At 45.6% G+C, this 23,558-nt stretch overlaps 1 protein-coding gene across 1 annotated transcript in view; it reads left to right on the forward strand.

Moving 5' to 3' along the window:
• Nucleotides 1-7,905: 7,905 nt before the first annotated feature.
• Nucleotides 7,906-23,558, forward strand: part of LOC146194338 (putative ATP-dependent DNA helicase HFM1) — a 212,462-nt gene continuing 196,809 nt past the window's right edge. The window contains exon 1 of the mRNA XM_084596530.1: nucleotides 7,906-8,032. Coding sequence (XP_084452656.1) covers nucleotides 7,967-8,032 — 66 coding nt within the window. The 5' untranslated portion in view covers nucleotides 7,906-7,966. The remainder of the gene's footprint in view (nucleotides 8,033-23,558) is intronic.

The raw sequence follows: 23,558 nt of genomic DNA on the forward strand, positions 1-23,558 counted from the left end.
CCGCGCGTATCCACTATGGGCACATTGTTTGCAACGATACGGCAGGCTGCTTGTTCGTTGCTGGCGTTGTCTGTGACTGACCCACTATAGCTCACCGCTTCCGAGTGTTTCAGCCACATAGCATATCTCGGCGGCAACTACACCGCGGTGTGAATATTTTCTGAGGGTGAGCTCTACGGGCTGCTTCACTCACCGCATGTACTTCGAGCCGAGCAGATTTCGACTCGAACGTATCGACGAGATTAATCTAAGGCAGCGCCAATTTGGATTTGTCATAGAAAAGACGCAGCTCTTTTTTGGCAATGGGTATTGTTCTTCTGCAAAGTCGCCAATCCCTATTTTAATTTCAAGACTGCGTTGGTAAACAATCCTGGTGTTTGGTGTTTGCTTCACTCGCAGTAAATTTCCTTCAGCCGAAATATCTTGCACGACAACAGATGCCAAACTAGTCGCTTAGGAAATCCGTGCTACCGATGGAGCACCCGTGTCTGTTCGCAGTGCCTAATAGAAGTCCCATGGGACAGAAACTTTTCGAAACCCTGCAATGCGACGTCATGCATAGACGTTACAACGCATACAGACGATATGCCAATTGGTGTTCAGTCGTCTGTCGAGGCTTTAAATGCAAAGAATAAACGGGGGTCGCTTGCTCTAAAGAGACTGTATATGGTGACAGTGCAGTTGGCACATAGACAGTAACCGGAAATTATTAATAAAAGAAATGGCACAGTTAAGTGCACAGTAACATATCTGAATTAAATATCCGAGCAGCTAGTTTTGAAGATAAGCCATACGCTTTGGAGGATGAATGGCGACGTAATAGCAAGGGGCATCCTGCCACCACTCTTATCTGTCATGCCTATAGACGTGTGTAAGCATAACGAATATAACAGCACAAAAGAACGGGACGAAACACGGACACGGGCGATGACTAACGACTGAAATGTTATTTCTATCCAAAACACGTATATAAAGGTACAAAGAGGAGGGTGTAGCCAAGGCGATCCTGCACAATCACCGAAAAGTGTAGTCACGTCCAAAAGTAAAAACGATAAAAAATGTGAAAGGCCGAAACGACTAAACACGATAAAAACCAGGGTGTAAGAAGCCAGGACGGAAAGTAAAACCGATAAAAACACATATACACGTAGACAAAAAAGGCAAGTAAAACTGTTAAAATAACGGTGAGAATACGTGACTAAAATCGCGGCACAAGGTAAATAACAAAAAGTGGCAGAGAGAATAGAAATTCGAATTCTTTTTGCGACAAACACAGGGAGGGTGTACTCATACATTGTTCCTTTGCGCTGTGGATTTCGAAATCTGATTTCCCTGGATATCCTATCCCGTCCTCTACCAAGAATTGTGCAGTGATTGAAATCTGGGTAACAGGTTTCGTCTGGATCATCATCCTTACGTCTGGTGTCATCGGCGATACCGGAACCACGGAAGTACGCAAACATTATTTTAATTCATAAGAAAGAGGACGCTAAGGACTTTAAAAAATTTCAGAGCAATTAGCTTACTATCTGTTACGTATAAGGTATTTACCAAAGTAATCACTAATAGAATCAGGGCAACCTTAGACTGCAACCAAGCAAAAACCAAGCAGGTTTTAGGAAACGGCACTCTACTAACGATCATAACCATACCATCAACCAGGTGATAGAAAAATGCTCGGAATATAACCAGCCCTTATACATAGCATTCATTGATTACGAAAAAGCATTTGACTCAGTAGAAACCTCGGTGGTCATACAGGCATTGCGAAATCATGGGGTAGACGAGCCGTACGTGAAAGTGCACAGCAACCATAGCTCTGCATAAAGAAAGTAACAAAATTGTTATAAAGAAAGGTGTTAGGCAAGGAGACATGATCTCCCCAGTACTATTCATAGCTTGCTTAGAGGAAGTATTCAAAGACTTGGAATGGGAGCAGTTAGGGATAAAGGTAGATGGAGAATACCTCAGTGATCTCCGATTTGCTGATGACATTGCCTTGCTAAGTACCTCAGGGGATGAATTGCAAAGAATGATTGATGACCTAGACAGGAAAAGTAAAAACGTAGGCTTGAAAATCAATATGCAGAAGACTATGTTAACGTTCAATAGCCTCGGGAAGGAACAGCAGTTTACGCTATGTAACGAAGCACTGGAAGTAGTAGGGGAATATATCTATATAGGACAGGTAGTAACCTCAGATCCGGGCCATGAAAGGGAAATAACAAGGAGAATAAGGCTGGGATGTAGCGCATTTGGCAAGCACTCCCAGATTATGACTAGCAGCTTACCGGTATCCCTCAAGAGGAAAGTATACAACAGTTGCATCTCACCTGCATTTACCTATAGGGCTGAAACGTGGAAGCTAACAAAGAGGGTTCTACTTAAGTTTAGGACAACGCAGAGGGCTATGGAAAGAAAAATGGTGGGGATAACGTTAAGAGATAGGAAACGTGCAGAGTGGGTAAGAGAAGCAACTCACGTCACTGACATTCTAATGGAAATCAAGAAGAAGATATGGGAATGGGTAGACATGTAGCGCGAAGAAAGGATAACCGATGGTCTCTTAGGGCAACAAACTGGATTCCAAGGGAAGGAAAGCGTAGCAGGGGGCGCCAGAGAATTAGGTGGGCGGATGAGATTAAGAAGTTCGCAGGGGGGAAGTGGGTGCAGCTCGCACAGGACCGTGTTAATTGGAGGGATATGAAGCGGCCTTCGCCCTGCATTGGATATAGTCTGGCTGAGGATGATGATGATGATGATGATAATCCTTACGTTTACTCTTTTGCAGAGCTTGGCGAGGTGCCCGGAAATCGCACCTCGCCAAGCACTGCAAAAAGTGTAGACGTAAAGATGATGATGATCCAGACGAAACCGATCGCTGCAGATTTCTTGGTAGAGGACGGGATGGGATATCCGGGGAAATCACAGAAGCATTGGAAATCCACAGCGCAAAGGAACAATGTGTGAGTACACCCTCCCTGTGTTTGTTGCAAAAATAACTGGAATTTGTGAGAGGCAGGGTAAATGCTTAACTTTTTTCACACGTGCCCCTCTCTGCCACTTTTTGTGAATTACCTTGTGCCGCGATTCTAGTCTCGTGTTCTCGCCGTTTATTTAACGCTTTTACTTGCCTTTTATATATATATATATATATATATATATATATATATATATATATATATATATATATATAAACAGCCCGAACAAACGGGGACGAAAGGAAGAAACCAAAGGAACAAGCGCTGGTTCCTGTGGGTTCTTCCTTTCGTCCCGGTTTGTTCGCGGTTTTTTTGGATAATGTATCACCAACTCGCCCGCTTACTATCCTGTTGTCTTTTTTGTCTATGTGTATATGTGTTTTTATTGGTTTTACTTTCCGTCCCGTCTTCTTACACTATGGTTTTTATCGCTTTTAGTCATTTCGGCCTTGTACCTTTTTTATCGTTTTTACTTTTGGACGTGAGTACACGGTGATTGCGCAGGATCGCCTTGGCTACACCCCCCTCTTTGTACCTTATATATGTATTTTGGATCGAAATAAAATTTCAGTCGTTAGTCAGCGGCCGTGTCCGTGGTTCCTCCTTCCGTGTTTCGTCCCATTCTTTGCGCTGTTATATTCGTTATGCAGCACGAACTAGCCCGGCATCTTGCCGTTGTGTAAGCACGGGCGTATAGTAAAGTTTCAGGTCGGCGCACAACGAAGTCTCAGTGAGAGCAACTATAAATCAAGTTAAATATATTGAAGGGGGCAGAGCTTTTAGACATCGAACTTGGTACACTTGAAAACGAAAGAGCCATTGTCGAGTAGAGCAGTACGACGAGAGTTGTGGACTTCTTGCGGGCTCGTTACATGCTCTCCACCTTCCTATCGCCATGCTGGTCGTCACCATCGGGCGGAGTGGCCTGCTTTTAATGCAATAACATTTCTTGCCTCAATTGCCGTGGACTCCCAGATGAGAAGCAAAATTAAAGAAAAAAAGTGGACGGTGACAATGTCACCAGGACTGGAACCACCACCTGTCCATGCCGCAGCCGATCGCGCTAACCTCTAGTCTACGCCGAATTTCTGAGAAAGATTTGATGATTCTCCCAATCTATAGCTTAGGGTGCAGAGAACCGCTGAAGGAAGACAACAACAGCAATGAGGAGGAAACCGTCAACGGCAGCCGCACGCTCGAAGCGCGCTCTCCCGCCATGTATACGTCGCCGCGTGGATGCAGAATATAATAAAAATAACAGCCAAGAAAACTAAAAGAAAACAAAAATGACGATGCAAAAGAAAACAATAAGAACTAACAACAAAAGAGAAAACGTAAATATAAAGAAAAAGAGAATAATGAAATAAAAAAGCCCTGATGAAAATAAAGTAAGTAATAGTCTTGCATCTCGGAAAAGCAACGAAATACAGAACGAGCTCATATCTCATTCCCTCAAATAAGGAGACAAGTACAGTCCTGTAAAGTTTTTCTGTCGTTTGGTTTAGTTGTGTTTCCTTGTTTTTGGCAATCACAAGGCAAACACATGTCGACCGCTAACCCATGCTCAGACATCTAAACACAGAACAAAACCTGTGTAGTCACCAGACCAACGAGGCTCGTCTTCGGTGCTGCTCCCGGACGAAGAAGACGAGTCCCCTTGTCGAAACGTTGGCTGCTCGGCTTGCGAACCGAGGCTCCCCATCAACCGTTGTTCTTTTATAATGCGTAGCCATCTTCTTCTTCTCGTTCTGTCCTTTGTTACGCACACAATCGTATGACGGCTCACCCGGCTTTATTGGTTATATGTCGCTACCTGTTTGGCGGCGTCGAGAAGTAGGCGCATTCTTATACTTCAGCAGATGCGTGGCGCAAATTGGCTCGTGGCGACACAACTTCGTTCCGGCGCCCAAGGAAAGAGTGGCCGAGTATCCAGGCGTCGGTCCTCCCACTACCCGTATTCCCATCTAGCGCATATGAAGCGATGATCGACCAACTGGCCCCCTAGCTATCGCCGCTGGTCATCTCTCTTGGCGTCACAAAGATCGCCGCTAAACTAATCCACTACCGCCTGCCAGAGGCATTCCCAATAACGAAGACAGCGGATTTCCTGGAGGCCTTAGAGCAGGAGGCGCGGCGGCCAATCATAGAAGAGGGCTGGGACGAGTAGAAAAAATGAGACATGGTGACCGATTGCTGAGGGTGTGGAACGAAGCAAAGTGAGGGTGAGCGGAAAGGAATGCGAAGAGGTTGCATAAATGGAGGGAAGTGCACCTGGTGCGCGCAGTACGGGTTCAGCGAAGCATACACGGTGTGTGAAAAAGACGAGCATGCTATAGCGTTACTCATCAACACGAATAACACCCATGAATGGTCTCTGACGACAATAGGGTGCTTTGGAATATGCGTCCCAACCGGGTAGGAGACAGGGTAATAGCGGGCTGACAATGGCCACGCGCGGAGTGCTGCGATGAATAGGCGAGGGGTTCAGTTATCACTCTGGGCATGCGCACTCGCGCTCTGCTGTTCCTCTATTCCCCTAACCGACATGGTCCCCTATTCTAAGCCTCCCGATTGCTTGAGGAATACCATTGAAAGTGCCCATGTGGTCTGGTGTATGCAAGTTCATATGACTTAGTATGCAATTATTTTTTTCTCGATGAAGAACGTCTTAAGAAGTAGGCCACTCTTGGGTCTTGGTGCTTTTTGTTTCCGCTCGTCTCGCCTATCGGCTTTTCCATTTACACTCTCCAAGGATCCAGCACGACAGGTATCTAAGAGCGCCATAAGTAGAAGCACCACTTGCTGAGATAATGGGTGCCGTTGGAACAAATTTATTTCGAACGACCTCTGTAATTGGGGAGCAACTTCACGCAGTATTTTCAAGGTGGTAATCTGAGTGTTCATTTAGCCAATAGTCTAATATATTTGGGCTATCTGGAGTGATTTGTCCTTAAGGCATGCAGCGCTAATAAGTGTCTTGTTGCGGCCATTAGCGGAATGTTAAGAGGTCGTTTCTTTCGCAGCTCGCCGCCTGGCTGGGACCGGACGCCAAGCACTACTCGTGAGTCGCTTTCCTCACTTTGTGCCGAGTGTGTTGTTTCCGGCGCCCAAGGCAGATACGGCGCTCTGCCTTCGGGACGACTGAGCGTGCCGTAATGGTGCGCCTTTGAAGAACGAAGTGCATGGCAGGGTTCCATCGACCGAGTGTAGCCGATTGTTCGAAGGTTTGCCCCGATTACAGCTTCCATTTTCGCGTGGATGGCGACCGGAACAGCGCACGGAACGGTGACGGCATTTGATAACGGCGTAGCTGTGCGCGAGTTTATTTATTCCTTGCAAACCTAATGCTCGCCTGATAAAATAACAGGGGATAAGATACGGTCTGAGATATCAAAATACACGCTACTGTAGGCGAAATGTAATCTCATGACGCAATTGTAAATGTAGCAAGGCGAGAAAAGTTACCAGCCACGTCCTATTCCTACTCCCTGTTTAACAAATCACCCAAAAAGTAATTCAAGATGTGCTGGGGACAAGACTATTAGGAGAAATATTCCAAGCTTGGTTCTGTTATGGAAGATGTAGTGAGCGAGTTTCGAGATAATTTCTTCCCCGTGTTTGTGGCATTCAAAGAGGTCAACTCCCTGTGATTATCTCGCAGTTAAAAGCGGCAGAAAGTTTGCAAAATATATGCAATGGCCTGGCTGAACGGCCGTTGGGGGATGCGGACGCTTTCTGCACTCTCTCTCCAATAGTGCCACCACAAACTTGTTTAGAGACGGCAGTCTCAAGAGTTGAAAGTTATACGTTTTTCCGGCACCCCTGTCATCGTTTTCTGGCCTCGCTACACCGATGGTCGGCTTCTCGCTCCGACACCAAAAAGAGTCACTTGGAACTTGCTGATTGCGACGCCGGGCGTCGTCAGCACAGCAGCAACTGCGGTTCCTCTGGCAGGTGCAATCGTGGCTGATGTCGCCTATCGCTTGCCAGTTGCAGCCACTCGGCTCGGTGGTGGAGATCAAGGTGCGTAATCGCAAGGAGCCGATCTCACTTGTGCCCGCCATAACATCCCTCGTGAGCTCCGACAACGACGGGAAAGAAACGCACTGTGCTCAGGCTTTTGTTGGTTTTATCTTTAGACATTTCAGTCGGTTGCAGCCTCCCCTCAATGTTCTCCCCCTACATCGCCCCTTATTTCTGTCAACTGCTTTTTATTATAGTATTTCCTTTCTTATGGTTGGCCTGGATGAACTTATCTACGAGAAGGCTCATGGTGTGCTCGGTATAACGGCTCATGCTGTGGAAAAGAGGCAGTAATTTGGCGCGTTATTATGTTCTTTAGAGACTGCGCAAAGTGCGAAAGTTTCTCCGGGTCGCATTGCGCTGAACGCCTTCTCGTCATGTAGTACAATAGAAATCAACAAATGATGCCGTGTTCTAAGGAGTAAAATATAAGCTAATAAATGGTTGGTAGTAAGGTTGAAAGTTGGGCGAGCTGAATGTGGCTCATTTTGAAGGTAGCGCGAAAAACGAAGACCAAGAGTAGGTTCGTGTTGTGTCCTTCTATTCTTGGTCTTCGTTTTTCGCGCTACCTTCAAAATGAAATGGTTGGTGTCAACAGAATGGAATCTGGGACGATGGCTGCAGGATCGCAGAAGTGGCCACTGCGCAAAAGTTGTAGTTAGCACCGCAATGATGCAAAGTTTGAATCCCTTCAGCCACTACATGTGCTCTGCAACTTCCGCCGAAGAGTGCAAGAGGATAGTGAGTGCCGTGGAGATGGCACTTAATTCCGACACTGTACGAGAATATACTTTTGTCGCTGGAGTTTTCCCGCAAAACGCTTAAATATAGGTATCATGCGTGTGCTTTTTTTTTTTCGGGGGGTGGTGCGTGTGCGCAGGTTCCCACCAAGCGCGCGGCCGGTTCCCCTGAGGAGGCTGGTGCTGGGCTACCCGTGCAACACGAGTGACTTCCGTTTCGACATGGCACTCTCCTACAAGCTGGCCGCCGTCATCAACGCCCACGCAGCCGGGAAGCCCGCGCTCGTGGTTAGTGCCCGTCCCTCGATCACCCTTAGGAGCCCACGCTTTGTCAGAAGGGTCCTGCTTCTCATAGCGGAGCTCTGTCTAAGATGAAGAGAAGGAAACCCCGTTGCCTGGTTCCTTTTGGCAAAGAGGCCACCCCAGGTTTCTCCTGCCGCAAGCGAAAGCACTGACGTGCACATCTGCGCTGGCGTTCTCCCAATTTGTCTTATTAATTGAGCTTTGTTGACACTCAGGGTTAAGTTGCCCTACTACTGTGCCGGAGGGCTCGGGTTCGATCGCGACCCCGGCGGCTGTGTTTAGATGGGGGCGAAACGAAGAGGCGTCCGTGTGCTGTGCGATGTCAGTGCACGCTAAGATCCCCAGGTGGTCGAAATTACTCCGGAGCCCTCCACTACGGCTCCTCTCTCTCTCTCCACTTTCACTCCCACCTTCCTCCCTTCCGGTACGGCGCAGTTGAGATGTTCGCAGAAAAGTGTGGCAGATACTGCGTCTTTCAAATCAATTATTATTTTATTATTGTTATTAATCGAGCTCGTAGCCAACCGCAAGAAGTTATTAACCTTTCGGCAGCGAAATATTCTTTCAACAAGAATAGAACCCGTGCACAACCAGAACTTGCAAATTTGCAAGTTCCGGCTGTTGCAAAAAGCCAACTCCTATTTTCTGTTTGAACGGAAAAACGCTAAATGCAAAGACACATGGAGATGACGGGATGCGGTGCCTTTCAGTACCGTAGTTTATGTCCACTAGTCTTCGTATTCCATCACCGTCCTTGTATTTCAGCGCATTTGGGGTAAAGTTGCGAATTTGATTTATAAGCTAGAAGAGCAGTCATAATTACGGTTCAGCAGGAAGTACCTGTATCTGGAAATGAGGAGCGACATTTTCATGGTTTTCGTCCAAATATAGTGCTCCAGAAATTTTCTTGAACTGACATGAAAAACTCAAATAATAATTTTTACATAAGGGCCAATTCCGTGCCAACTGATCCAGGCATTGCGTTCTACCACTGTCGTTCTACCACTGTTACTGCGGAGCTTTCTTCCTGCCCGTTAAGAGAAAATTGTTCCTTGGATGCCATTTACACTCGCAAATGATGGTCAAGCGCAGTTTAAAGAAAAATTCGTAAAATAAAGAAATTTTAACCAAGGCTCTGGCCTTTTTTCAGAATAAAATACATTGTGATTTCCTACCTCACGACATGAATTAGGTTTATTTATCCGAAATTGATTGGCCGACAGATGTAGAATACCGTGGGAATGGAATTTCATGTAAAATGTTTTATACAGGGAATTTCATTTAAGGCCATATCAATTATACCTCTTTTCAGATTTTTCGTAATAGAGATAAGCGCAACAACTATCTTCGTGCTCAAGGAAGTAAACCATGTCTGCGAAAAATCATCGACTTGGGAAAAACGTTTTTTCTTTTTTTGCGCCGGTAGAAGAAGGTTCATTTGGCGACATCGATGTCGGCGGGAAAGGCGATGCGATGCAGTACGCGGTTTACCAGAGTGACGATGATAATGACGATGTCCTCAGCCGTAGCGCGTGGGATTGACCAGGGTACACTGAAGATGCAAAAGACTCGTGGATAAGGAGTGGAGCATTTGGACAGTTATGAGCCTTGAACTAGAATTTGAACAAAAATAAAAAGGAAAAGAAAATGCAATGATTTCTCATTCTAGCAGAGGAGTCTGTAGTTATATAGTAGTGAGCAGAATCGCAGACTGGTTTCAGGGCGCTTGCCCTGACGGAGAGGAGAATCAGAATAGTTAGAGAAAGCCTAGCGAGGAGGGAACTCCAAGAGAAGCGAACCGCCAGCTTGAGAGGAAAAAGTGATCTATGGAATCTATTTTGCGGCAAGATTCACAAAGGTTCATCATAAACATGAACGGCGTAATTAAACATTTGGTCGCGGTATTCCGCAGCGCAAGAGGTTTATGGACACCTCACATTGCCTTCTTCAAACACATTTCAGGTGTTGGTAATCCGATGCAGCAAATAGAGGCTCATGAGACAGCTAGTGGAGACACTGGAAGCGTTGAAAGCGTGCCATAGTTAAGCAGACAGTATTTTGGACGTATGGGACAGTATGTCCACCTAGGGCGGATTTTGCTAAAAAAACTTCCTTCTGCGAACTTGCGTAATAGAAGGTGGAATAAAACATTGACTCAGTAGAAAACTCGGTGATCATACATGCATTGCGAAATCGGGGTGTAGATGAGCCATACGTGAAAGTGCTGGAAGATATATATATATATACATATATAGAGGGTGCACAGCAACCATAGCTCTGCTTACAGAAAGTAACAAAATTCCTATAAGGAACGGTGTTAGGCAAGGAACACGATCTCCCCAGTACTATTCACAGCTTGCCTAGAAGAAGTATTCAGACTTGGAATGGGGAGCAGTTAGAAGGGATAAGGGTAGATGGAGAATACCACCGTAATCTGCAATTTGCTGATGACGTTGCCTTGCTAAGTAACTCAGGGAATGAAGTGCAAAGAATGATTGATGAACTAGACACGAAAAGTGAAAAGGTAGGCTTGAAAATCAATATGCAGAAGACCAAGGCAATGTTCAATAGCCTAGGGAAGGAACAGCAGTTTATATTAGGTACTGAAAAACTGGAAGTAGTAGGCGAATATGTCTAGTTAGGACAGGTAGTAACCGCAGATCCGGACCATGAAACGGAACAAACAAGAAGAATAAGGTTGGGATGGAGCGAATTTGGCAAGGACTCGCAGATTATGACTAGCAGCTTGCCGGTATCGCTGAAGAGGAAAGTATACAACAGTTGCATCTTACCTGTACTTCCCGATGGGGCTGAAACGTAGAAGCTAACAAAGATGGTTTTTATTAAGTTGAGGACAACGCAGAGGGCTATGGAAAGCAAAATGGAAGGGATAACGTTAAGAGATAGGAAACGTGCAGAGTGGGCCAGAGAAATAACTCGTCACTGAAATTCTAGTGGAAATTAGTGGAAATCAAGAAGAAATGGCCATGGGCTTGACATGTAGCGCGAAGAAAGGATAACCGATGGTCGCTTAGGGCAACAAATTGGATTCCAAGGGAAGGAAAGTGTAGCAGGGGGCGCCAGAGAATTAGGTGGGCGGATGAGATTAAGAAGGTCGCAGGGGTCAGGTGGGTGCAGCTACCACAGGACCGGGTTAATTGGAGGAATATGGGAGAGGCCCCCGTCCTGCAGTGGCCAGGCTGAGGATGATGATGATGAAAAAGTTGAATGAAAATTGATCAGAGGTGCTCTCGCCATAGCAATGATGATGATGATGATGAAGATAATCATGACCCCAGGCAAAATGGCACATACCCACGGCGGGAGATTGGCCAGGGTGCATTGTATATTGTAAATATATGTGGTCCAGTACTGGGGAGTTGAGATAAATATAGGAGTTTAACTAGAATTTGAAAAATGAAAAGGAAAAGAAAAAGTAATGAATTTATGCCTAGCATAGAAATCTACCTGTTCATATTGTTACGAGGTTTATTTAGACAGATCTTGGGATGCGCTAGAGATTAGCACACCAGAGCGGGCAGAACAAGCTTCCTCTTCCTCTTCTGCTTATTCCGCCAAGCCTCCTCTTCCTCTTCTGCTTATCCGCCAAGCCTCTTATTCCAATACAGGACCGCGGGAAGTGCGTGACACTGCCCCTTTCGTAGACGATGCCCACCGGGCGAGTCAAGGTTCGTCAAGTTGATAGAAAGGCTTCATGCGGGCCATGTGGCCTACTTGAGGCTTCTGAGAACGATGACCTTGGGTGGTCAGGCGAGAGACTACAAAGTTGACTGCGCTGAGGCGTTCCAGTACAACGAAAGGACCAGTATAGTTGTGCAACAGTTTCTGGGACAAGCCGCGCTTACGCAGTGTCGTCGAAAGCCACACCAAATCACCAGGGGTATAATTAACATCTTGATGACTTTTGTCGTAGCGTTGCTTCTAGCGTTCATGGGAGGCAAGTGTGCGAAGTCTAGAGAGTCGACGAGCTTCTTCAGCCAAAGAGAGAGTATGCGCGAGTGAACTTTCAGCAGGGAGTGAGAGAGGCAAAAACGTGTCCAGAGTAGTTCGTGGAGGTCGTGCGTAAAGAAGAATAAACGGACTGTAGCCTGTCGTTTCGTGCCTAGCAATGTTAAAGGCGTACGTTATAAACGGAAGGACTTCATCCCAGTTTTTGTGGCGGTAGTCGACATACATTGCGAGCATATTGCTAAGCGTCCGATTGGTGCGTTTGGTAAGACCGTTTGTTTGTGGGTGGTAAGGAGTTGAATGGCGAAAATGGAATGAGCAGAGGCGAAGAAGTTCCTTTACAACTTCTGCCGTAAACTGTCGCCCACGGTCGCTTATTAACACACGAGGAGGCTCGTGTCCAAGAATGATAGACCGTAGGAGAAAAGCCGAGATATCAGAAGCAGTGGCTGACGGTATGGCAGCAGTTTCACAGTACCGCGTAAGGTAATCTACGCACACGATGACCCAGCGGTTTCCGTTGGAGGATCAGGGAAATGGTCCTAGAAGGCCAATTCCCACCTGTTCGAATGGGGTTCGTGGTGGCGTTATAGGCTGAAGATGGCCTGGCTGAGAGCAGTTTGGGTGCTTGAAACGCTGGCACTGGAGGCAGCTGGCCACATAACGTAGAGTAGTTTGACGCATCTTCGGCCAATAAAAACGTTCCTTAGTCCTGTGCAATGTCCTGGCGAAACCCAAGTGTCCAGCTGTGGCATCGTCGTGTATTGCCCGAAGAACCTGACACCTAAGACTTGTAGGAACTACCAGAAGAAGCCGCGCACCTACTGACGAGTAGTTATCCTGTATAGTACACCGTCACGAATGCAGAATGTGGTCGTAGGGTTCCGGGAACTTGCTGCATCAAAAAGTGGCGCCAAGTCGTTGTCGTTCCGCAGCGCAACCTTGAATTCACCAACATCGGGAAAACTTGTAGAGATAGCAGCTATATATTCATCCAAGACCTCATTGTCGCAATCAGTAGTTTCAAGTGGCAACCGTGACAGGCAGTCAGCATCACCGTGCTTATGACCACTCTTAAAAGACACAGTAAAATTGAATTCTTGAAGGCGCAAATCCTACCGCGCAAGGCATCTACAGGGGTCACGAAGGTTTACAAGCCAACATAAAGAATGATGATCCGTCACAATTTTAAATGCACATCCATAAAGATATGACCTAAACCGTTGCACACCGAAAATAACTGCTAAGCATTCCTGTTCAGTCACTGCGTAATTACGCTCAGCCTTGCCCAAAAGACGACTTGCATATGCAACGACATGTTCATTGCCATTGTGGCGCTGTACGAGCACAGCACGAACTCCAACCGCGCTGGCGTCAGTGTGGAGTACTGTTGAAGCTGATGGGCAGAAGTGGCGTAGTACAGGTCCTGATGTCAAAATAAATTTTAACTCGCGAAAGGCGGAGTCACAATCGGCAGTCCACTTGAAAGGTACATCTTTTTGCAGAAGACAAGTAGTAAGGGGATATGCTAGGTCAGCAAACTTTGGAACAAAACGCCGGAAATAGGAGCAAAGCCCCAAAAACTTCTCAGCTGTTTTAACGATTTTGGCGGCTTAAAACAAGTAACAGCTTCGATCCTTTTTGGATCAGGCCTGATTCCATCCTTGTCTACGAGTTGTCCAAGTACCACAGTCTGGCGTTCTCCAAAACGACATTTATTGGAATTGAGTACCAGACCAGCTTCCGCAACACCAGTTGCGGAAATAAACCTTCAACCTTCAACCTTCAACCTTTCTCAATACACTTCAAGACAATCTCTAATCGACTGTTGTATTCACGAAAAGTAGTCCCGAATATCACTACATCGTCCAAATAACACATACAAATGTGCCCCTTCAGTCCGCGCAAAACTGTATCCATGAATCTTTCGAACGTGGCTGGAGCGTTACATAATCCAAACGGCATCACATTAAATTCATACAGCCCATCTGGGGTGATGAATGCCGTCTGTTTTTTATCTTCCGGGTGCATAGGGATCTGCCAATAGCCTGATCGCAGGTCAACGGAGGAAAAATAGGAGGCAGAATGTAAACAATCAATGGCGTCATCAATACGTGGCAGGAGATACACGTCCTTCTTGGTAACAGTATTCAGCCGTCGATACTCAACACAAAATCGTCATGTGCCGTCTTTCTTTTTGGCTAGTATCACAGGGGCAGCCCACGAACTAGACGATTCCTGAATGATACCCTTATGCAGCATATCACGAACTTGCTCTTCGGTTGTTTGGCGCTCTGATGGGGATACACGATAAGGCTTCTGACGGATTGGATCAGCAGTCACAGTATTGATTCGGTGCTGAGTACGGGAAATAGGAATATGTGGTGTCGAGTCTCGAGAGAAATCGAAAGCCGCAGTATGTTTCGACAGAACTTCTACTAAACTGTAACGGTCACTTGTTGGCAGGGACTTGTTAATCATGACAAGAAATGTTGTCTTATCCACTTCTGAGCATGCGGTAGGCTGGGAATTGTCTGTGCTGAGCACTGCCACTGATTTAAAAGCATCTTCGTCAAAGTTGGCAAGTTTTAGACCACGTGGCAATACAACAGGTTCGTTAGAGCAGTTAGTCGTCCACAAAGAAGAATGGCCATTCATGACTGAGATGACGCAGCGGGGAATAAGAATACTTTTCTTCGCGCAGTTGAGGGTGAGTGGTTCAACCACAGCGTCGAACTCATCACTGGCACAGCTTGAACTAACAACTTGTATAAACTCTGCTGACATTGCTGGAATAACTATGTCGTCCGAAACCGAAACCGCGCTGGGATTGGTCAGCGAATTTTCGCACAAAGCAGATTCAATTCGAGTGCTCATAGAAATGTCTCCGTTGCGAAAGTCGAGAGTCGCCCCACATTGTTCCAGAAAATCGAGTCCAAGAATTACGTCATGCGTTGATCGAGCAAGTACTGCGAATTTATTTCGGAATGTGTGGCCGGCGATAGCAAGATTCACGGAACAGACTCCAAGTGGATTAAGCGGTTCGCCACCAACACCACACAATGTCACCGCACTATCCCAACCAAACATAATTTTACGACCAAAGCAGTTTTTAAAAGCGAGGCTTATAATAGAAATGGTTGCACCTGTGTCCAACAACGCCATAGTACGTACACCGTCCACAAACACTTCAATTCGGTTCTTTAACATCGAAACGGGCAGAGGCCTAGGTAAGCTAGAATCATTTGCGATCTCACCTCTATCGGCCGCACTCACTGGTTTCCCGGAGATGGCGACCGTCGTCGGGGAGAAGGGAAGCGTCGTAGGCGCCGAGATGGTGGTGTCAGGCTACGGTCAGAGGCCGGGGATTCGTTTCGGTTCAGCGCCCCTCTGCGTCCTTGTCGGCTAGCTGTTGTTCTGTGCTCATTCCGGCCAGGTGTTCTTCTGTATGAATCATCATTGTCTGCAGGAAACCTTGCACGGGAGTTCGCCCACTGTCGGCGATACTGTTGGTACGGACGGCGATTGCGGCAAAAACGCGAAATGTGGCCGATCATTCCACAGGCATAGCACACTGGAGGCTCACGTTCATTCGATGAATAAGGCTCATCGTTGCTTGGATTAAACGCATTGTGGCCTGGGTGCAGTCGACGAGGAGGTCGAGAGGAGCTCGCTGTTGTAGGCGTTGATAGTGAGAGGTTGCATATTTGGGCAATGAGCTGCTGAGCATCGGATGTTCGAAGGAGTTGTAACAGAGAGAGCATAACCGGTAGAAGATGGGCTATTGTCTGCCGAAGAGGTGCCACTGTAGACGGGTCTGACGTGGCCCCGAACATCTTGATGCCTCCGAAGCTCCTCGCGGACGACCTGTCGAATTGTATCTGCCATGCTCGTCGCTTCAGACACATCCACACTGGCGACAGTTGACATTAGGCAACCGACCAAATTTCGGAATGATACGGCGTCGCTTCAGACCTTCAAACGTGCGGCAGTGTCGTGTTACATCAGCGGTAGTATTCAAATCTTCCTTGCAGATGAGAAAGTCGTACACATCTTGCACTATTCCTTTGAGGAGGTGGCTCAATTTGTCTTCCTCTGTCATCCCAGCATCAACTATTCTGCATAGCTTGAGGACTTCTATATAAGTTGTGCAGGTCTCCCCCGGTACTTGCGCTCGCTGAGCCAGAGTCTGTTCGGCGGATATTTTTCGGGCATCGGCATCGCCGAATGCCGCTCTCATTTCTTCCATGAAGCAATCCCAGGTGGTAAGAGATGCTTCATGATTGTTAAACCATGCTAGTGTAGTTTCTTCAAGAAAGAATACCGCATTCGCCAGCTTGGTATTCGCATCCCAGTGGTTGTATTTGCTCACCCGATTGTAGTGGGTGAGCCAGTCATCCACGTCTTCCCAGGCTTGCCATAAAAGTGTCGGGGTTCCCGATAAGGCTGTGGGGTGGTCGGTTGTGCTGCTGACATGGGCGGCGTTGAAACATCTGCTTGCGCCATCTCTGTCTGTAGGGGGGGGGGGGGGAGGGTTAGCCCAGCAATTCTTCTGCTTCGGCGGTGTAGGAGAGGTTACGTGGTGATCTTTAGCCCGCGAACTCCACCACACTTGTTACGAGGTTTATGTAGACAGATCTTAGTATGCTCTAGAGATTAGCACGCCAGAGCGGGCAGAACCAGCTTCCTCTTCCTTTTCTGCTTATCCCGCCAAGCCTCCTCTTCTTCCAATACAGGACCGCGGGAAGTGCGTGCCAATATTATGTAATCATGAATAGAATCGCACACTGGTGTTAAGGAATATCCCTTGACGCTTGCCCCGAAGGAGAGGAGAGCTGGAATGGTTAGTGGAAGGCCTAATCTCGAAAGGGCAGTCGCTAATGAAATTTTGCGGAGAGATGAGAACCTCCGGCAGAAGAGGAAAAAATGGTCTATGGATTCAATCTATTTGCAAGATTCAGAGTGGTTAGTAGCGGATAGCCCCGAACGACATGAATACAGACTTATTTTCGGTAATCTGCAGCGCAAGAGTCATAGACACTTCACATAGCCTTGAAACACCCATGCGGCCACGCCAAGGCCATCTGAGGTGTTAGTAACCTGGGGCAGAAAGGAGAGGCTCGTGAGAGAGGTGATGGAGACGTTAGAAATTTTGAAATCGTGCTAAAGTTAAGTAAACGGTATTAGGTATGAATGGAACAAGAGGTCCACCAAGAGCGGATTTTGCTAACAAATCTGCTTTTTCATTAGATGTAATACCATAGTGGCCAGTGACCAAGAGAAAACGCAAATGTGATGAGGAATAAAAAACTAAAGGGAATGGCAAAGCAGAGTGTCCCTCGAATGTTCGAGCGATGCCAGCACGGATAGGCTGTCAGAAAGAAAAATAACCTTTGAAATATTACTAGGAATCTTTGTCAAGGCCAACTCAATGGCCAGAAACTCAGCAGTGAAAATTGGCGTATAGTCTGGGACCCGAAATGAATAACTCCATTCAAGAGTCTCGGAGTATATGCCAATAGTTGCTTTTTCATCCTGCTGAGAGGCATCTGTAAAAATGGCAATATGGCTCGGAAAAGTGTCTAGGTAATCCTCTATAACGGAATTTAATACATTGGCAGACACATGCTTAGCATTCCCTGGGGGTGTCATCAAATGAGATCATAGTATCAGGCCGCCGGTGGTTAACTTGTACAAAAGAGGTTATTGATACGGAAAGTTTCGACAGCAGGGAATTAGTAAACACAGCATGAGGGAGCATATCCCTAGGCCAAATATTATCAAAGAAGTATGGGGGGATCAAAGTAAATATTGGGTTAGCCACTCCAGGGACTGGCTCCAAAGACCTTAAATATGTTCGCACAGTGAGAAGCTGAAACCGCGAATTTAGATGAGGTATCCGAGTTTTCAAGTATAGCAAAGCATTGGCCACTGTTTTGGGCATACCTAAACAAAGGCGCAGAGCTCGTCGTTCTAAAAAAAAACAAGGGTTCAAGCTTGTACCTTGGGCACCCAGAAAAGAGAATGGAGCCGAATTCAAGTAGTGGTCGCACGTAGATTTTATAAAGAAAGAGCAGAGTATCCCGACGCATAGCATATTTCTTGTTGATGGTTCTTATCAACCGGCCAAGGGCACGTTCACTTTTATGCGTAAGACTTCTAATTTCAGGCCTCCAGTCTAACTGTGGGTAGTTTAATATACCGCAATGTTTAATAGAATCAACCTGCGGGATTAGGACAAAATGATAAGACAAGGAAATGTTAACGAGGGTTGTCTGTAGGAATACTAGGACGGCACCTTTGTTGACATTTAAAGTTGGCCTTAGGCTGTTCAGCCAGACTTCCAGAGCATTTAGATAATCTTGCAACAAATGATATAGGTTGTGAATATTTGTGGCAGAAGCAAAAAAAGCAATATCGTCTGCATACACATACACTTTGACGACCGGGTGAATAGGAATATCACGCATTAGTATATTGACAATAACGGCGAGAGGACCGCCCCTTGGGGTACACCTCTTCACTAGTGGTAAGTGTTGGAATTTAATGCATCCTTTGTGCAAAAGGATGATCTATCCTTTAAAAATTCCCTAATCCACGCAAAGATGTATAACGGAGGATGCATACCAGCTAGTTAATGAAGCAAAATGCTGTATTCTACGCTGTCGTACGCCTTGGCAATATCTAAAGTACCTAGAGCTGGAACCTCTTTTGGCCTCATGGCAACCCTAATAGGACTATCCAAGGCTACGTGTGAGCTCCAAATCGAGCATCTCTGTCGGAATCCAATCTGAGCCTCGCTGAAGTCTGAAAGTATAGAACATGATCCGTGAGACGAGAGTAGACTAACTGTTCTATAAGCTTACTAAATTTGAAGTGATAGCAACCGGCCGAATATTGTCGAGATCACAACCCTTCCCCTAGTCTTTCGGCAGTAAAATTATTTTCGATGATTTGCAAGCTTGTGGAATCCAAGCTTTTTCCAAAGATCAATTCACAATCCGCAATAGGTACGAGGCAAAGTCTTTCAACAGTATTTTCAGTATTGCAACTGATACTTTGTCAACTGCAGGGGCAGCCGATTGCAGGCAATTAACTACGGACATTAATTCCGATATAGTTAGCGTATTGAAGTTTGTACCAAACTGCAATCGGGCGTAAGAAAAGGTAGTGCGAGCTTGAAAGCGCCGCAAGGCCTTGGGCAATTGATTCCAATTGATCTAATTCATCTTTTGTGGGCAAAACAGTGGACTGGGTGGTATGAAAGGAAGGCAAAACTTTTGTACGTTCCATGCATCTATAGAGAGATTTCCGGTTGACTGGGTTAGACAAATAGGTGTTCAGATTCGCATTATATTCCTCTCTAGTTTTGGATATTGTTCTTTTAAACGAAGCTGCAAAGAATTTGTAATTAATCCAATTGTTTGGGCACAGATTATGGGCTAGGCGCTTCCATGCGGCTTTCCTCACACTATAGGCTTTTTGGCATTCTTCATTCCACCAGCTCGAAGGATTCTTGCTTTTAATGGCAGACTGAACAATAAACTCTGATCGCCGAGTTGCGCCTAACACTGAAGACAATACTTCAGGACTGCGATTCGATTTATCAGAAGGGGCAGGGGACCTGAAGGCCTCTAGTAGACATTTCTTGAATAGTGTAATGTTGACAAAGTTACATGATGTGCCAGTTGACCTAATCGGATTACATGCAATGTTAAAAGTGATAGAGTAGTGGTCACTTGACATACCGAAGTCTATTGTAGGCCACGATGATACTCTAATACCATTTGTAGCTAATGTTAAATCAATAGCTGAATGAGAATTTTCTGTCATATAAGTATAGGCGCAACTATTATAACATTGTACATCATTTAGTGACAACCAAGACCAAAGTAACTGCCCACTATAGTCTGTTTTGAAACCGCATATGACATGATGGGAATTGAAGTCCCCAGCCAAAACTACATTTGAATTGATTCTCAGCAAACCTTCTAAACAATCTGTCCTACGGACGCCTGTTTGAAAGTATATATTTGCAATTATGGCCGGAACACACTACTCAGCGACAAATATCTCAAAACCAGGCCCGAATAAATTCATGAACCACTTTAGCACGATGAACTAGATTTGTTGAAATCAATGTTAACAAGCCTCCGCCCCTGCCGGGTGGGCGATCAGCTCTAAAAACACGGTAATTTTTAACTATGAAAGGACGATTAGGAGAGAGCCAAGTTTCTTGCAGTAAGATAATATCAGGGGTAATTTTAAGAATAAGGTGCTGCAGGTCGTCGAAAGATGATAAGATAAAGCGACAATTTCACTACAGTGCAGAGATTCCCGCCGTGATTATGGCTTTAAAAATGAGGCAGCAACAGCCTCTTTCGAGACATCCGTTTTCTTTGTAATTCCTCGAGTACCTTTCTTAGATATGGTCTGATTTATTAGGAGAAAAGGAAGCGCAACGCTTCTGAGATGGGCAGGACATTTAAACATCTGACTGACATGCGGTAGAAATAGGGATTGGGTCAGTGCCGTTTACATCCACTGGCGTGGACGCAGAAGAGGCGGTAGGTTGAAGGTTATTTATTGTTTTATAGGAAATAGAGCAGGTAGAGGGGTTTAGAGTACCTAAAGACGACGATGCAGCCTGCGCGGAAAATATTTGCTGCAAAGCATCGCTGAATGTATTAATCAAGCGATCAAGTACCCAGCAACAGCCTTCTATGCAGCAGCAACAACCGACTTTGTTAAACTTGCTTCAACATCGGGAGATGAGGTACGGACAACATTTGCGTAGGCGCTCTGCTTTTTTTTTTTTTTTTGCTACTAGGGCATAAGCATCTGCGCACCTGTCGCGTTGAATTATGTCTAGGACACCCTGCTCACCGACCTTCTTTGGACAAGTGGGATCATCAGCTGTGTGACTGCATTGGCAAAGGCAGCAGTTAATAAACTCAGTAGGGCAAATCTGAAGCATGATCACCGCTGCAAACGCGGCAGCGCGTTGCCGACTTGCAAGCTTTGGCACTACGCCCAAAACGCTAGAAATGTTTACATTGTAATGGCCGAGGATGCAATGGGTCAACACGGTATATAATTGGCCAATCTAATTTCACAGGGGCAAGAGGACCGTGCAAATGGGGCAATAACTGACTCCGTTGTTACGCGTGAGCCTCCAGCCTGTCTGCTACAACGGTACACTGACATGACACCAACACCGGCCTCATGAAGGTTCTCAAGAATCTCTGGTGGCGTAGCGGATGAATCAACCCCGCGGATTATTCCCTTCACGCATGCAAGCTGCTCTGGAATAAATGCCTTCACAGGCAATAAGGCGAACGAAGTGCAATGCAATAAGCCAGCAACGCAGTCCAAGTCATCAGATTTGCATAATAAACCTCTTTTACCAAAGGCTCGCACCTCCGAAATCTGTAGGTATCGGCTGGTTACAGCTTTCAGTTGATCTTGGATTAGACGAGGATTTTTTATTTTAATTAACCCATCTCCTACAGGACTAAGTGCTACAGGGATATGCTTGACACCATTGGCAGAATAATATTTTAGGGCTATGTTATCTGAAGGCAAACTGGCCAACCAGTTTACCGGACCTGAGCCCGGGGAAGATAATGTCATGGTCTTAGCCCTAGCTATGCATGAAACATAAACCATGAAGGGGAAACCTGGCAAAATCCCCCAGTCGCGGAACGGCCTCACCAGTTCACGATCAGAAGACTCCAAGACAGGCAGTGGACCAAGCCGAAGGGGGTGCAGTGCATCGTCAACCGTCTTTTTCTTCACACGCTATATCAGCCACAAGTTTCTCGGTGAGGCAGCCTAAGCAAATCCCGTCAGGGACACAGCTAACACAGCCTAGCTTGAGCGTCGTTGTTGTTATTGTTGCCCTCACAGTAACACTACAGCACGGCTGCGTCAAGTGACAACATGAAAATAAAATTGGAGGGGGAAGCAGTGAGTGTTGCAGCTATAGCCTCTAGAAAATATTCTTTTCAATTCGTTGTTTTCTCATAAGTTTTCTTATAAATAATAAGTTGGTACACAGGAACAGCACAATATCTCTCGCAATTGCTCTGTGGGCATCCGAACCGCGCCGTAAGGGAAGGAAGGGAGATAGGAGTCAAAATGAAAAGAGAGAACAGGGAGAATTAGTAGAGGAGCTACGAAGTAATTTCGACCACGTGGGGATCTTTAACGTGCACTGACATCGCACAGCACACGGACGCCTCTTCGTTTCGCCTCTGCCGAAACGCAGCCGCCGGCGGTCGGGATCGAACGCAGGTACTCCGGCACAGTAGTCGGGCATCTTAACTAAATAATAATAATAATAATAATAATAATAATAATAATAATAATAATAATAATAATAATAATAATAATAATAATAATAATAATAATAATAATAATAATAATAATAATAATAATAATAATAATAATAATGAAAAAATACTAATCAGTCAATCAATCAATAAATTTTTATTTAATGTGCGCAGGAACAACCATGTGGTCTTCGTGCTGCACCACGAACAAAAAAATGCACACACAAGTTTTACACACACAGATGGAACACAAAAGAAGATACAAATAACACATGAAATGAAACTGAGACAAAAAGTGTCACTTAGAAAAAGAAATCGATAGGTACATTCGATTTTTCATGTACGGATTTAGAACAAAGTCTTTCTTTAGAGTTCTTTGCAGTTAGTCAGTTCAGTCGTTCAGTCGTGTCCGACTCTTCGTGACCCTATGGACCATGTCACGCCACGCTTTCCGGTCTCTCACTATCTTCCTAACATCCCATAACTTCATCTGCAGTGCCTCGAGGATGCCATCTAACCATCGCGTTCGCTGCCTACCCCTTCTCCGGCGACTTTCTTTGCAGCACATCCCAAAAAAGAATTGCGTCTTTGCAATTAATGAAACAGTGCTCAATTGTTTAAGGCACATCACACAGACGGCAGTTTACAGAAGATACAAAAATATTTTTTCTATGGAGCCATGTGTTAACAGGTAGAGCTCCGTTGTGTAATTTAAAGAAATTTTTTTCGTGGAAGGAGAAAGCTGCATTTTGCGCACCCTCTTCAACACATCATGACCCTTACAACCAAAGTATAAAGAACGATACAGTGGTGGCGGAAAAAGTATTGCTACCAAACCTTTGTATAGTATCTTGCGCGAAACAGAATATAAGTACTCATTCGAGAATTGTACTGTCAAAAATCTAACCGAAGCATAAACTTGCTGCATAAATCCTAGTAACTGCGGGCGGTCAGTAGAATCTGAAGAAACCACCAAGTCGGGAAGCAGATTCATGAAATTAACTTGTAGAAATCTAATAATAGGATGTGAACAGTCACGAAAAAAGAAGAAACGGGCAACTAACTACCTTACATACATATGCACTAAGCCGAGCCCCCCTGCACAAACAGGCCTGAATAGGTAATCACGTCGAATCGGTTCAAAATTAGATGACCAAATAAACGTCGCAAATATTCGGTTAAAATGCTGGATGTAATGCCTAGCACAG

This window comes from Amblyomma maculatum, chromosome 3, assembly GCF_055883805.1.
Source record: "Amblyomma maculatum isolate TAMU_Amacu chromosome 3, ASM5588380v1, whole genome shotgun sequence".
Classification (NCBI taxonomy): domain Eukaryota; kingdom Metazoa; phylum Arthropoda; class Arachnida; order Ixodida; family Ixodidae; genus Amblyomma; species Amblyomma maculatum.